The 16,581-nt window shown below is 43.4% G+C and overlaps 1 protein-coding gene across 1 annotated transcript in view; it reads left to right on the top strand.

Annotated features, from left to right (window-relative positions):
- EPHA6 (EPH receptor A6) overlaps nt 1–16,581 on the top strand; it is a 983,829-nt gene that overhangs the window by 958,506 nt on the left and 8,742 nt on the right. Inside the window, exons 14-15 of the mRNA XM_044284497.1 lie at nt 141–290; nt 6,098–6,291. Coding sequence (XP_044140432.1) covers nt 141–290; nt 6,098–6,291 — 344 coding nt within the window. The remainder of the gene's footprint in view (nt 1–140; nt 291–6,097; nt 6,292–16,581) is intronic.

Raw genomic sequence — 16,581 nt, 5'->3', positions numbered from 1 at the left:
TTGTGATTTTACGCAACTGGCTCAGTTTACTTACTTGGCGAGTACAGGGATATCCAAGTACTTGCTAAAAAATACTTCGTAAATTTCTTTACTTTTTAAACTATGGAAACTATTATAATAATGATACTTTGCATTTTTAGGGTGGAAAAATTCCCATCCGGTGGACAGCCCCAGAAGCAATAGCCTATCGAAAGTTTTCTTCTGCAAGTGATACCTGGAGTTATGGGATTGTGATGTGGGAAGTGATGTCTTACGGAGAGAGGCCATACTGGGAGATGTCTAATCAAGATGTAAGTAACCTCTCGATAAAGTATTTAGTTATGAACTGATTCCCATAAAATGTAATCTTCGAATTTGTTTCACTTTATTGTAACAAGATTTGGGTCAATGGGTAACCCTATTTACAATTGCACAGCTGTGACTAAGAGGGGGCTGATGGGGAATAGGACGTGGGTGCCCAGATTCTGCTCTGTCTTGGCCAGGATATTTAAAAACTAGTGCAGCAAGATGAATATATTTCCCCCTAGTGATGTAAGCTTGGCTTCTTCTCAATACACCCTATAGCAGGGATGGCCAACCTGAGGCTCTCCAGCTGTTGCAAAACTACAACTCCCAGCATGCCCAGACTGCCTACAGGTATCAGCCTACAGCAAAGCATGGTGGGAGTTGTAGTTTTACAACAGCTGGGGAGCCACAGGTTGGCCAGCCCTGCCCTATAGGTTTTCCACAGCCTGCCTGTAGCTATTCCATTTAATATTTGGTCTACTTGGGGAGACAAATTCACTTTTGATTGAGCATTCCTGAAATCCAAATAGAGTCCCCATCATAGGTTTTGATCCCCATAGATGACTAGGATGGAGGCCCTAAGTCCCGATTCCTCCTCACCCACATAAACTCAGTGAGAAGACGTTTATATGGAGAGTTACATATCGAGTAGTCTGAAGTCCACCTGATGGGTAAATATGTTTCTCTTGAGAGGGATGGTAAAGTTCTCTCAAAAGTGAATAACTGCTGGGAAGAAAGGAATGAGACAGGCTTTCTAGATGACCGGGTGACGAGAGAAGCAACAGAGTCATCATGGTTTACACTGGTAGATTTCAGACAGTGAATTCCACCTAAACTTTGATATAAGAAGGAAAATTCTGGGACACAAACAGGCACATCCTACAGAAAAACCATACATAGTTACTGTATATGTTTAGGTGTTTAGTAACTCTTTCTTACTAAAGTCTTAATTTTTTGTTGGAGATACACTTTCATGTTTGAAACCTTTATGTATCATGTTGTATAACATTGCTTTATGTAAAAGCTAACCTTAACAGTCAGGTTTCGGTAAAGATAGTTCATACAGATTCATAGCTGGGGGACAGCTTGCCTTAGATGAAGGAAATCTCAGTTACAACTCCACATCAAGGGTATGATTAAAAATATATACATACTTGGGTTTTAAAAAAGTATTATTAAAGCGGTTCTGTCACCAGGATCAACCAGACATATTGGCTGGTAAGGCTCATCACACCGATTAAAACAATGTATTTTTTTAGTCTGTATGCTAAATAGCTGCACAGAAATCTATGTTTTTATTCATATGCAAATGATAAGTTTGAGCACCAGGAGGTGGGGCTGAATCCTTTGAGCACTGCTTTGTAACACCCCCTCTGCTCTGCACACTCCCCCCTATGCTTAATTGACAGGGCTAGACATGCCGAGCGCAGAGCTGTGTCCTAGCATCTACATATCATATCCTCTATATACTATAGCTTCACCATACTGAGATATGCTTAGAAAACTTATATATATTAATATATTATATATTCATATATTTCTGCTTTATTCACAAGCACAATATATGATTATATAGTCACTAGTAATATATGATAGCTTATAAGCATAGAAAAGACATGCATCTCTGTGGTAATGCTATAGCTTTAGCTTTGTGATTGGTTTTGCATGTATCCCAGGTTTGAATCCTGGGAGAGATTTGCATGAACTTTTTTTATCAGACATGTACTGATGTGAATGAATCATTTAGACTGAGATAAAAACTGTCCATTTAGATGCAGCAGTCTCTTTGGTGTCTCTACTGGAGTCCTGTCTCAGTTCTTGCTCACGTCTTCCCCTCCCCTTTCCAAAGACTTGTATGGGATGATATAAGTTGAGTATCAAATGGCCATCCTATTCTCACCAAGACAGATTTATCAAAGATTTCTGAGACAAAGTCATTTTGAAAAATATAAGGGGGAATAACAGCTGATAATTGTTAGAACAATGTATTTTCCTCTAATAATATAGAAGTGGACACAAAAAGGAAACAAATCACTTGGTGAAAATTGGTCAGGGGAGTCCAAATTGAAAAAGAAAAACACGGAGAACCAACTACATGAACATATCTGTCAAAAACCATAGTCATTGCAGAAAACCTCTTTAATGATCACAAATATTGCGCACTGCCAATAAGGTGATGCCACTGATTGTACAAAATGAAAGCACAAACAGCACCTTGTAATTAAAAATCAAAGTACATGGTGCACATCACAAGGGCCCCACATGCACCGTCCTCCCAGATATCCAACGACGGCAGAATAGATAAGAAAAAGCTGGCGTTCTTCTTTCTTTGGCCCCGGTTGTAGGGGTTGTTAATGGTTGTAGTAAAATAACTGCTAACATGTCATCAGCATCAAAAGTTGTCAGTTTTATAAAAATTCTGAAAGAAAACTCTCTATAAATTATGAGCTTAAAGGGAACCTGTCACCGGGATTTTGTGTATAGAGCTGAGGACATGGGTTGCTAGATGGCCGCTAGCACATCCGCAATATCCAGTCCCCATAGCTCTGTGTGCTTTTATTGTGTAAAAAAACTGATTTGACACATATGCAAATTAACCCGAGATGAGTCCTGTCCCTGACTCATCTCACGTACAGGACTCATCTCAGGAAATTTGCATATGTATCGAATCATTTTTTTTTACACAATAAAAGCACACAGAGCTATGAGGACTGGGTATTGCGGATGTGCTAGCGGCCATCTAGCTACCCATGTCCTCAGCTCTATACACAAAATCCTGGTGACAGATTCCCTTTAAAAGAGCATTTACTCTCCCCGAACAAAAAGTTACTCACTAATCATCCCATAAGTGGTCTCTTCCATCACCAAAGAGGGAAAAACTTTTTCTATAAAAGTCTTCATGGGTTAATGCGAAGCCCCATTAGTTGTCACTCAGAATAAATTGCTATGAGGAGTAAAGTAGAAAAACGTACAGTTTCGATGGGTGGAAAATTTTACGATAATTTTTTATCAGCGGAAAACAAAACTTCAGGCAAAGTACATTTATCGTCTGGAACAATTCAAAGACTTCTTTCAATCTGTAAGTGAATGTATAAATTAATGTGCGCTGTAAAACTCACCGATTTTCTGAGAGGAAGAAAAAAAAGAAGAAGAAAAAAAAAAAAAAAAAGAACAGCTAATGGATTTCAAACAATGCTGACATAATTGCTTGGGAAAATTGAACAAAGAGCATGGCAGGCTGTTCGTAAGTGCGGTGTCTCCCAAGAGTAAGAACAGATCCAAAGGGAATGTCACCGAATTGTTCAGAATGATGGCGGAAAAAAAAATAAGAAAGTGTAACAATTTCTACTCAATTTATTCATCAAAAGCTTTTTTTTTTTGCACTTAAATCCACAATAAACGCCTCCGGAGAGCGTGGCTCAGCGTGAGGAGTAGTTATGAGGAGATAATGGCATTACTTGGTAAATGAACTTTAGGGCCATTGGGTTTCACTACTCAGTGCCATTGTTATACATAGACGCGGTGACATTATAGTTATTGTGCTGGAGAGGAAAATACCTTTGCAGCTTGCTTTGAATTGCTATTATACGGCTTCTAGCACCCAATGGACAATCATCTCACCCTTCTGCACAACGTCGGGATTATGCCATAAATACAATGATCGTAGAAAGCTCAAATACATTCTCTTTGGGATCATCTAGAAGCACCAGATGTACGCTTTACCTAATGTTTATCGAGCATAAAAGCCACGCTCTTCAATAGTCATAGTAATGGAAGTTCTTCTGAATACTACAGTTAGGTAGCTGCATGAGTAAATGTCCACATTGGTAGGACATACAGGTTTACAGTCAAGGGCGGACTGGGAACTAAAATTGACCCTGGGAAAAAAAGGTAAAAGTGACTCCAAATCGATGGAATACGGGGTAGCATAATTAGGTAGGGACAATTGAAGTAGGCAGGGCCAGCTACACCAAAGGCCAGAGTAATATAGCGCCCCAGCTGAACCAAATACCACAGTGCAGTACAAAATACTGCCACCTGCGCCTGAGGACATCGATACAGTTGAATTCAGGAGGGCACCTGAGGCTGTTGGTCGGGTGAATAAGAGAGAATCAGTTCATTATGAACCCGGCTGGCGGATGTGAGGAGGGCTTAGTTGGCCCTCCTAGGCATCGGCCCACCGGGAAATTTCCCTGTAGGGTATATGGCCAATCTGCCCCTGTTTACAGCTCTCATGCCAAGTACAGAACCAGATTGCGCACTGGCCGCTGCTTATGCAACTCGTGCAAAGAGCCATAATAGAGCCATGTGCACATGGACATGAAGTAAATCTATTAAGAAATGAATGTCCATGTGAAGTTCCTCCACCATGGCTGCAAGGAGGGGAAGGAGCTTCTTTGTTTGCTTTTGTAAACTTTTATCTTTCTAACACTGGGTATATAAGACGTCTACTACTTAAAGTGGTTATGCCATGATTGATTGATGGCTCTGTACCTCGCATGGATCCAGAGATCTCCTCATTCACTGCTCCAATTTCTCTGCTAGATTATCTTCAGCCTGGCAGCTCGGGAGCGTGTCCTTTCTACTGCAGCTCTCTCTATGTAACTGCCACAGCTTCTAACAGAACATATGGCTGGTGGCAGTTGAAGATTTAAATTAAGCATGTGCGACCACTTCAGTGAAATGGATATAAAATAAGGAAAAGAACAAACAGCAGGTGGCGCTATACAGATACGTTTTATTGAATAGTTCACTGACTATACTAATGCAATTGAGATTGCATGTAATAATAAAAGTATTCAAAAATGTAGAATATGTGTCATGACACTATCCCTTTAAGACCCCCATACACATTAGAGTATTGTCGGGCAGACCCATCGAGAATGGTGGGCTTGGCCAACACCCTAAAGGGGTTATCCCATGATAAATATAAAAATGAAAATCAGCCATCATATAGTACACGACAATCTCTTTCTAACAAAGCTAGAACCAGCCCTGTACCTCACATGGATCCAGAGATCTCCACATTCATTGCTCTGCTAGATTTCTATCCAGCTGACAGCTCAAGGGGAGTGTCTTTTCTGCTGCAGCTCAGGAGGCGTGTCCATGCTCTCCCTATCAAAGCTCAGAAGGCAGTTAAAGGATGAAAGTGAGCATGTGCGGCCACCTCAGTGAGCAGGACAAAGAAATAGGGAAAAAAAAACAGCAGGTGGCGCCATACAGATAGATTTTATTGAATAACTCAGTGGCTATGCTAAATTTTTAATTACATGCAATTACAAAAGTATTTAGACCAGGCGCTGGTTTGAAAACTGTAGAATATTCTACGTGGGACAACCCATTAAGCGTATGTGGGGAGCTCCTCTGACACATTATGTCTGACAGCAGCTTGCCTCTCTCTCCCCACTGACAACACACACATGCTCGGCTGTGTGTGTATATGAAGGAGTCAGGAGAGAGTCGGGGAAAGATAGACCAGTAGTTATTGAATGTGTATGGCCAGCTTTAGAGCTACCATCAAAACAGAGATCATGAAAGTTCAGCTGATTCTTGCACCAAACCCTCTGTATAAGCAGATACTGGTTTCCAAAAAGAATGAATTTACGTGAAATGTTGAGCGTACCTATCCGTATGCTTTATTTATCTTGTGCTGATCCTAGGAAAGTATAGACCAAAGATATATTAACTATTTTGCAGGCTTCAGAGCTGAAATCTGAGTTTAGCTAAGATGTAAAATTCTACCCGGACACGTTGTAGAAATGAATGTACATGTCCTTTAAGTAATGTAACACTTATGTGTGATTATTTTCAGGTCATCCTGTCGATAGAAGAAGGTTATCGTCTCCCTGCTCCAATGGGTTGCTCAGTCCCTCTTCATCAGTTAATGCTTCTCTGCTGGCAGAAAGAAAGAAATCACCGACCTAAGTTCTCAGACATTGTGAGCTTTCTAGACAAGCTCATACGCAACCCCAGCTCCCTTAATATTCTGGTTGAAGATGTTCTGGGGTAAGAAAAGTAGTATTTGTCCTGAAATTAAAAGAGAAAGTCATTAGTTAATGTAAATACCTTCTTCAGACATCCTGCTCTGTCATGAGCAATACAATTCAGGTCGGGAGAGCAGACAGAACTTCTTTAAAATGCAGCGGATGGTACCCAGTTATTACTACTACTTCTTTAAATACCATAAATATGTATACTGTAGTATACAATTGTATGTCGTGTCATCTCATACAAAATAATTGCTCATCTGTTCGGATCCACTGTCTAGCATTGGAGCTGCATACAGATACAGGAGATAAGTGCAGACTGTGTAAAACGTACACAAAGCGTAAACTTTATGCAAAAGCAACTATGTCCTAGTGCTGATAAATACCCTGGAATAGGGAAGACAGTAAGAAAAATACTAGCGATACTAGGACAACACAGGCTCTTGAAATCGAAAAACAACTGTGGGGCAAATTTACTAATCCTATAGATGGCTTAAACTTAGACTGTCTAGACCTGCTCCATCCTACCCATTCCTTACATCCTACCGGAAGCACAGTAATGGAGTACTTCTGGCCTCGTGTACTGGTAGTTATCCTAATTAACTTTACCCCTCCCCTCCAATAAAGGCTAAAGGGCCTATACCCTAATGTGTTATTTTCTGTTCTGTGTAGGAGAGGGACAGATGATGGGAATAGGCATCATTTTTGTCCTGCTCTTTATTCAGATTATTTTTTTGTAACTATTATAGACTGTCTGCCCAGATTTCAGAAAGTATTGTATTTTTGCAGTTCAGAATTATGTTCTTCAAGTATAGGGATACTTCTTGTTAATTCCCTATTACTGTGCTGCTGGTAGGAAAAAAGGGAGGTGTTGACTTCTAACTTTAATCTGTTTTTCCTTTGTCTTAGCTGCACAAGTCTCCTTCCCTTTGTACAAATCCTTGCTATTAAACACATTAGGGTATAGGCACCAAGTCTTGGGTGGGGGGTGTATAGTTAATTAGGTTAATTATTTCATTAAACATTCCATCTGTTCTACCAGTACACAAGGGCAGAAATAACCCTTTACTTTCTGCCATTAGAACTAAGGGACAATAGATTAATGCTAGAAATCAATGCATCACAGTGGCTCAGGCTGGATGATAAATGTGGTGAGGGGATATACACTTTTGTCTACCGCTATACCAACTATTGGTTGGCTTAGTTTTAGACAGAATTTTACACCAGAATTGTGGCGCAATTTTGGTGCTAAATGGCACATATTAGGCCCTGTCCCCTTTCCCATAAACCACAATCCCTCATAATAAAACCACACCCCTTTTTAGGGACTAGGCATAGAAACTCTCTCTAGAGTTTGATGGACCAAAACGAGCCACTTTTAAGTACAATTTACACCAAAATCTAGGTGTGCTCATATTAGTAAATGTGGGCTTTTTTCAGTCTTATGTTGAGCAATTTCAGAGTTAAAGATGCTCACAAAAATATGTGTCACAGTGGGGAGTGTGGGTAACCCCCCACCGTACAATGATGAATGGTGGGATATGACACTAGGCCTGGAAGCCAGGATAAGGGAGCAGGTCACCTCCTATCGCCACCCTCATCCTATCCCTGACTTCCTAACTGCATGAGCGAACCCAGATGGTAGGAGGGCTCATGCACCGTAACCTAGGCCCTAACTAGCCCTGATGATCCCTGGTAGTAAGGTCTGGGCAAGGAGATGACCGGTTCATCCACGACACGGATGAACCGGAGTCTCACACAGGCCTAGCTACTGGGAATGACAGACAGTGAACAGCTACTGGATCGGCAGGTAAGAGCCAATAACAAAAAGCACTTATCTGCCGCTGCAACAACGACGGCTGGACCCCATAAAACAGTACTGGAACCCGAACACATAACAGGACACAGCACAAGCAACTCATACAGGAATGCAGCTCACCAGTACCTGCCTGGACCCCCATGTGGACAGGATGCATGGTGGCCCCTGGCAGTGCTGCGCACTGACATTTGGTTCCCCCTCTGGGGAACCCCATGCGGACCCTCTTCCGGAGGTACAGGGAATGTCTAGCATACATGCTGGACAACAACAAAGAACAGACCAGACATGTAACTAGAAACTAGACATAACAACAAATCTCCAAATCAAACCCTCACCAAACAGATAAGGTAGGGAAAGGACAAGCAGGAGACAAAGGGATAACATCGCAGAAGACATCGCAGATGACATCGATGTAGAACTACGATGGCCCTCAGATTGCATCCAAGAAAGGAACAAGCTTCTTCTCATTCAAAGGCAGACATAACAAAGATCTCAGTCTCACTGCTACAGAATAAGAAGAGACCTGAGACCACACCCAGCTCCACCTTGCTCACACCTTAACCCCATGCACACCAGAAAGGAAGGAAGACTGCCATAAAGGGAAAGCACACACGCATGCAATACAACAACACGCTGCCACCGGCAACCAGCATGCGTAGCGAAAGTGTCACGGCAAACAACCACCAAGCCATGACAATATGCTTGCGAATTAGGAATTTATTATGACCACTTCCAGAGTGAATGCATAAAATACCACGTTTGGTAACAAGCCCTTCTTAAGGTTATTGAGGTGTGATGTGGGAGGTAGTAGAAAAAAATCAAATTACATCACACCCTGTGAAGGCCGCATTTTTGTTTGAAGGATTGTATTTGATATATGCACTTTGGAAATGGCCATAATAAATTCCTAATTTGCAAACACATTCACACTAGAGCTGTATACAGTTCTTGAATTACATGCTCCAAACTTTCCATAGCAGAAATGTAAAGTACAGCACAGCGCCCTACGATGGTAGCCGGAAAACACTTGCGCAATTTACCTACTGCGAGCACAGTTAACGCTACCTCGCCATACCTGTTATTACCCTGAAGAATAGGACAATCATGTGTGTGTGAGATACAGGCTAGCCCGCGGTGCGACACAGCAGCTTACAATCTTACCGGCCTATACAGTGATTTCCCCCTCCCTTTTCCCCAAAACTGGTAATGTAGCACATGCCTAATATATATCACTCCGGATAAACTCGCTAGGGTAGCTGAAGGTTATGGTGAAGTCCTCTCTGTTCTCCGGAGCGAACCAAAACTTTAACTGATAAGTCTTTTTGATAAACAAGCAGCAACACTAACTAACTACCGGCAGGTTTGATCTCAGTCTCTAGTATTTAGGCACCAATCTTATATTGAGGTGAGTGCACGCTCTATCTTACCAACCCGGGTTTGCTCTGCTTCATCTGGTGACTGCGAACTGAACAAAGGCTGATCCAACACGAGTGCAGAACCGCAGAGTCCGTTGCTTTGCTCTTCAGCTCTCATCTGTGATCCTGGCAGCTGTACTTCTTCTCTTGGATGGGATCCGGGTCCTTGACACGATCACCTTCACTTGGCTACAGTCCTGGTCGCAAAAGGGTGATTCCACGCTAGGATGTTAGCAGATGTCTTTTCCAGTCTGCAACTAAGATGGACGCAAGCTTCCTTCCTCTAGACCATGGATGTCAAACTCATGACCCTCCAGATGTTGCAAAACTACAACTCCCATCATTCCCTGATAGCTGTAGTATGCCCAGGCATGATGGGAGTTGTAGTTTTGCAACAGCTGGAGGGCCACGAGTTTGACATCCCTGCTCTAGACATACAGCTCCACCTCTTATATATATTTAAATCTGAACAGTCTGTTTAGCTGTGAGGGGAAACAGCGGCCTCTTGTGGCCAAACAGCTAAATAAGTGTTCATACAATAAGACCTGTTTCACAATCTCACACCAGAGCTCAAATTATTATGCAGTTTTTGTTGTAGTAGTCTTACTAAGTGGGGTAGAAGGGAATTTTGCTCCTCCCTTCCAGGTTCCAGGTGTGACTGTTAAATCTGCAGTCCCCTAGAGTTGTGACCTTGCTCAATTATAGTGATTTAAAAAAGCCAACTTGTAGAACTGTATTTTTTGTCTAGGGATGCAACCTTCAAGATAATCTTAAATCCATCTGTGGCACCTCCAACAATAAATCCTGATATTTCCCGACATGCCAAGCCCTTGTTCTTCTGACAAATTTAACCATTGTTAAATTGATTTCTGTGGCATGTTTGTCTCATTACTATCATAATACAACCCCCCATCAAATCAAGGAGTTGTCTCATCAAGACACCATTCCATATATCCTATTAGGACATGTGGATATGATTGATAACTTTATTCTGAAATGGGGTTGCCTTGATGAGATAATCCCCTAAGTTTAATCCAAGAGCTCTAAATGTGTCCCTCTTGTGGCTGATAAACTAATAAGATCTTCACAGAGCTAGTATGTGGATCACGTGCTATAGAGTTTCCTCATAGAGACCCCATCAATCTGCTAGTCAAAAAAAGGACCACAAATCTAAAAATAACCCGTGAATTTGGGACAATTCTTTTAAGTCTAGGGGGGGGGGGGGGGGGGGATGCAATGGCCCATATTAAGCCCATGATGAGATGCTAATTTATTGGCTCACTGTATAGATTATGTTACAGTAGAGTAAAGGGCATTGGAAAATAGATCACAGGATCATGATCATCACATTCAAACTACTTTGACCTATGAGCAGGGAGATGGGTCAATAAACATAATAAAGAAAAACCTTGACTAATATAGCTGCAATTAATCCACGGCAGAAGATGATGAAGCTGAGCCTCAGCACTGAATGTATTGCCTGTGCCCTCTGTTCTATTGCTGTGTTATTTATTTGGGTCTTAAACTGGTCATTGGAGAAGCACAATGCGGCTGTGCTTTTGAGCTCATTTACTGCATGCTGTTATCTTGAGAGATCTCTTAATCATGTTAATCACCGTTATCTTTTACAATAATACAATTGTTTCAAGTATGAGTACTGTCCATTATAAGCTGTGCACACATCTGCCTATGCAGCAGAAGCTTCACCTGATAAATTGTCACTGCTGTGTTATTGGTTAGGCTCCTTCTGTTAATGTGTCATCCACTCTGCTGTCCCCATTGTTCTGCTGTATGAACATACAGGCTGAAACTTTAGGGGTATTCCCAACTGGACATTTATGGCATATCGATAGTATATGCCATAAATGTTTGATAGGTGTGGGTCCCACCTCAAAGACCTGCTCGTATCTCAAGAAAGGGAACCCACCATGAATGGACAGCACACCACGGCATTCCATTCAAGGCTATGGGACTTCGCATGCTAAGCTATTTGAGGAAGTCCCATAGCAGTGAATGAAGAAAGCTGCTTATGTGCAGCTTGCTTTCCATTCATGGCAGGGCCCCATCCTTGAGATAGGAGCCAGTCACAGACGTGGGACCTGCATCTATTGGACAGTTCTGGCATATCCTATCAATCAGTGGCGTAGGGATCGCCATAGCAACCATAGCAGTGGCTATGGGGCCCTACGCCACTGGGGGCCCGTCCGGACCGCATCATTTTTATTTTATTTTTTTAATACACACAGGCAGCCAGGCCTGACCGCCTGCCCAGTGGGCGGGGAGTGGGCGGTCCGCGGCTCGGGCCTGGCTGGGGGGAAGCAAGGAAGGAGGAGCTGTAGGCCTGGAGCAGGCGGGCCCGGGGCGCACTGTCTGCCGCACAAGGAGAAGGGGGCCGGAACGGGGGCGTAGCAGAGGCGAGCCGGAACGGGGGCGTAGCAGAGGCGGAGCCAGGCTGGCACCAGCGCCGCAGTGCAGGAAAGATTTCCTCCGGCTCCGCCTCCTAGTAACTAGAGGGAGGACTCAGGAGGCGGACTCAGGAGGCAGACTCAGGCGGTGGAGGGGGCGGGGCCGGGCCAGGCCAGGCCGGGGGTTGGGGGGGGTACCTGTTGTGGAGGGACTAGGGAGGGTGACGGTCCCGCCGGCCGCACTGGCGCCAGTCAGATTCGGCGCTATGCGGCTATGCTATCGCTTTAATGACACTCCCCACTGGTCTCCAGTCTCCAGTCCTGCCACTGCCTGCTGCTGTCTGTGACTCTAAAAGTAAGTGATTCACTTAAAGTGAATTTAAGGAAGTGAGAACTTATGATATCTCAGAACTTTATCTAAATTCTTAAGTTAAAAAGAGCTGCCTGCAGAGTGGGGCCCCCAAGAGAAGCAAGGGGCGCCCTCCTTATCTTTATATGCAGGCAGCTCTTTTTAACTTCAGAATTCAGATAATCAGACTCTCACTAATTAAAAATTTACAGCACACACACCCTGGCCTGTAGTGTCCACCATCAGACAGGGGAGGGAAGAAACCCCAGAACTAGAGTGTGCCCCCCACTTGGGGGGCACACTGACACTCTAGTTCTGGGGTTTATTTTCTTTCCTCCCCTGTCTGATGGGGACACTACAGGGGTGTGTGCTGTAATTAGTAAGTGAGAGTCTGATGATCTGAAGTTAAAAACAGATGCCAGCTGTGATAAGGAGGGCGCCCCTTCCTTCTTTTGGGGGGCACACTCTTATATGACAGACTAAGGGTACTTTTACACTTGCGGCAGGACGGATCCGGCAAGCTGTTCAGCCTGTCGGATACGTCCTGCCGCTATTTCGCTGGACCGCCGCTCCGTCCCCATTGACTATAATGGGGATGGGGCGGAGCTCCTGCGCAGCACGGCACTGCGCGGAGAGAGGCCACCGGACGAAAAAGTCGGACTTGCAGTACTTTTCGGCCGCCAGCCTTTCACCGCACACTGCTGCGCTGCATCAGAGCTCCATCCTCGTTCCCATTATAGTCAATGGGGACGGAGCGGCTGCACGGCGAAATAGCGGCAGGACGGATCCAACAGGCTGAACAGCCTGTCGGATCCGTCCTGCCGCAAGTGTGAAACTACCCTAAGTTCTGCTCCTTATTGAAGGTTGCTGTACTCGCAGTAGATGGTTCCAGTTCCACTGCGGGCGGGCTCAGGGCTGGTGGTCTGGTGGTGGCAGAGGCACTATTGTGGCAGGCACCAGGCTAGTCTGTACTGGGAGTCTGATGGGACTGACTTGTAAAAGTTAGATGAGAGAAAAAAGTCTGAGTCCACTCAGACTTTTCTCTCTCATCTAACTGAAGACGCATGGTAAGGTCCCATTCACACATCCGTAAGTGTTTTGCAAATCCACGGGCCCGTGGATCCGCAAAACACTGACATCGGTAATGTGCGATCCATAATTTGCGGACCGCACATTGCCGACACTGCATAGAATATGCCTACTTTTGTCTGCAGATGCGGACAAGAGTAGGACATGTTCTATTTTTTTTCGGGAACGGAATTGCGGACCCGGTTAGTGCGGGTCCGCAACTCCGTGTCCAGGCTGCACATCGTGCAGCCCCATAGAAATCAATGGGTCCGCAATTCCGTTCCGCAAAATGCAGAACAGAATTGCGGACGTGTGAATGAGGCCTTATTGGTAGGTGCCAGACCAGATGTGACAACTCCAGACCCTCACACTTTTTGATGCTCATGGCGGTGGGAGATCTAGGATGGGTGTTTGGGTGGGAGCTCTGGAAGGGGTGGTGGGAGGCCCGATAGATATGTGGGGGCTGAGGGGGGGCCCATAGATTTTTTTTGCTATGGGGCCCATGCATTTCTAGCTACGCCCCTGCTATCAATATGTTGTAAAATGTTAAGATGGGACAACCCTATTAATTATAGAAATGTTAGCTTAGAAATTACCCCAATAAGGGAGGTCCTCTAGAGCTCACCATCCATGCACTCCAGGGAAAATTGGGTAATGCCTAGTACAGTGCCTGAAGAATGGGCGCATGACAGGAATTAACATTTTGGTGTTTTTTAGATTTCTCTTGTGGACCGCCTTCTTGTGTATTCTACAGTCATTTTAGTTTTGTAACTAGTAGGTCCTCCCTCTCACCCTAGTCTGTTTATGGTAAGACTATGCAAAGAGTTATCTCCCAAGGAAAGAGGACCATCTTGCTAGCGCCATCTTGTGGAAGTCACTCCCTATGAGTCAAAAATCTGACTTTTAAACAAGCTTTGGGACATGACAAATATCCATCCAGAGATAGCTGTTTCAGGGTGCTTGCTCCCCAATTATCACTGAGGGCAACTTCTTTATTCTATATACTGCAGATGGAATACAAATATTTGGTCCAATCTCCGGAGAATACTTTGTTTTGAGGAATATGACGAATACATTCGTCATATTTGTCATCTTCTCTAATTCTAGATATCAAACCAATAGGAAAGTAGCCTTAAGTTACAATCGCAATACGCGATTATTTAAATCGCATAATAATCGCGATAACTAGAAAAATGACGAATATTAGATTTCAACGAATATGAAACGAATATTCTAGCGAATATTCACGAATTTTGTCGAAATCGACAAATGGCACCTCCCGCTCGTCACTATTAAGGAACGCAAACATAGACAATTCAATAAAGATCTTAAGGAGTTCAAAGAGAATAGGGCCTACCAATTGGATAACAAACCACTTCCCCTTCTGAGTCTGAGTTATCGTCCTCTGAACAGGAATTCTCGGATTCAGAACCTTCTTATTTTAGAGGTAGAACTAATTATAGATGCACACAAAGGGGTGGTGGTAGAGGACGATTTAATAATAGAAGATGGCCAAGGTCAGGTGGTCAGAGGGGAAGAATCATTGTCCTTCTCATCTGTACCCTCTTCTTCCTTCACTACCTCCACACCCAGCGCCCGTGGGATTTTTTTTTAGCCTTATCAGTTACGGGATTGCACGAAGGTAGGAGAGGGAAGGAAGGGATGAATTACAAATTATTAATCTTTCCTCTAGGATTCTTTGTGACACTGAAAGTCTCTTTTTCAACAGATTACTATCATTTGTTCCCACAACTAAGTTCAACTCTTTTACATGGTTTAAAGACCTCCACCTATTCTCGCGAAAATTTAAATGGCATAAATTCATGAAATACAATATTAAACTCACTTGTGAACAACTCGGCATTCAGGATAGTGAATATGCAGACCTTAAAATATTCATGGACCTCCTGGAGGAAGGAACACGTAAACCAGGACATGGGGCCTTTTCGGACCTTCGTCCAAAAAGTACAAAACTTCCACCTACCATGAATTATGATCGCATAGACATCTTTTTACAATTGGTGATCGCGGATATAGAGAGGTTACCTGCGTCCTCTCCATCTTTTCGAAAACTTTCTGGCCCTTAAACTGAGGCCCTTGTGTGTCTTAAAAAAGATCCTTCAATAGTAATCAAACCTGCTGATAAAGGGGGTAATCTTGTTGTAATGGATTGTAGTCAATACAGACAAATGTGTGAACACCTACTTAGTGATCGTAACTGCTACCGTGTTGTATCTTCTGACCCTACTGATGTATTTTCTCAACAACTAGTGTCCATCCTTGATGGGGGCATTAAGAAGTGTGTCATCAATGAAGTGGAATACCGCTACCTGAGGCCGAGTTCACCCCAGATAGTGATGTTTTATGGATTACCAAAGATCCACAAGGGGTTATCACCCTTGAAGGGTTGCCCTATTGTATATGGGGTGGGCTTGAATACTCAGAATAAGATTCTGAAGTTTTTTTTGTTATCCCTTCCCTCGTATACAAGGAATACGATGGACTTCTTAAGGAAAATTTAAACTATCAACCTAGAACCATTGTGTTCCCTTGCGAGCATTGATGTAGAATCATTATATTGCTCCATTCCTCATTCAAAAGGGCTAATGGTGGTAGCAGAATATTTAAAGACAAGGGCAATTTGTTACCTTGCCCACAACAAATTTGTGTTGACTCTTAGAATTTGTTTTGACACATAATTATTTCCTCTTTGATTCACGTTTCTTCCACCAGCTCAGGGGGACCGCTCTGGAGAGCCCCTGTGCCCCCACTTATGCTAATCTCCTCCTGGGTTAGTGGGAGGACAATGTGGTCTTTCCTGATACTCATTCTTTGTGGTGTGACAAAATTGTGTTTTGGACACGTTACATTGACGATGTCTTTGTCATCTGGAATGGGAATCTGGATGAGTTTCAATCGTTTGTCAGAATGTTGAATACGAACTAGATCGGTCTGGCATTTACTTTTGAGTTTCATCCTGATACATTAACATTTTTAGATATGAGAGTTACCAAGGAGATGGATAGACTAGTCACAACCACCTTTAGAAAGACCACTGCCACGAATAATTTACTCCATTATGAGAGTTACTATCCTGCAAACCTAAAAACGGGGATACCTCGTGGCCAATATCCACGAATGAAGAGGAATTGCTTAGACCCAGAGAACTTTTATAGTGAATCAAGAAAGCTTCGCGATCGCTTTAGGGCAAGGGGGTATCCCCAGCAGGTCCTTAGGAATGCATTCCAGAATG

This window comes from Bufo gargarizans, chromosome 3 (genome assembly GCF_014858855.1).
Source record: "Bufo gargarizans isolate SCDJY-AF-19 chromosome 3, ASM1485885v1, whole genome shotgun sequence".
NCBI classification, from domain to species: domain Eukaryota; kingdom Metazoa; phylum Chordata; class Amphibia; order Anura; family Bufonidae; genus Bufo; species Bufo gargarizans.
Note: the sequence above shows the minus strand (reverse complement) of the source record. Positions and strands in the feature narration are given on the sequence as shown.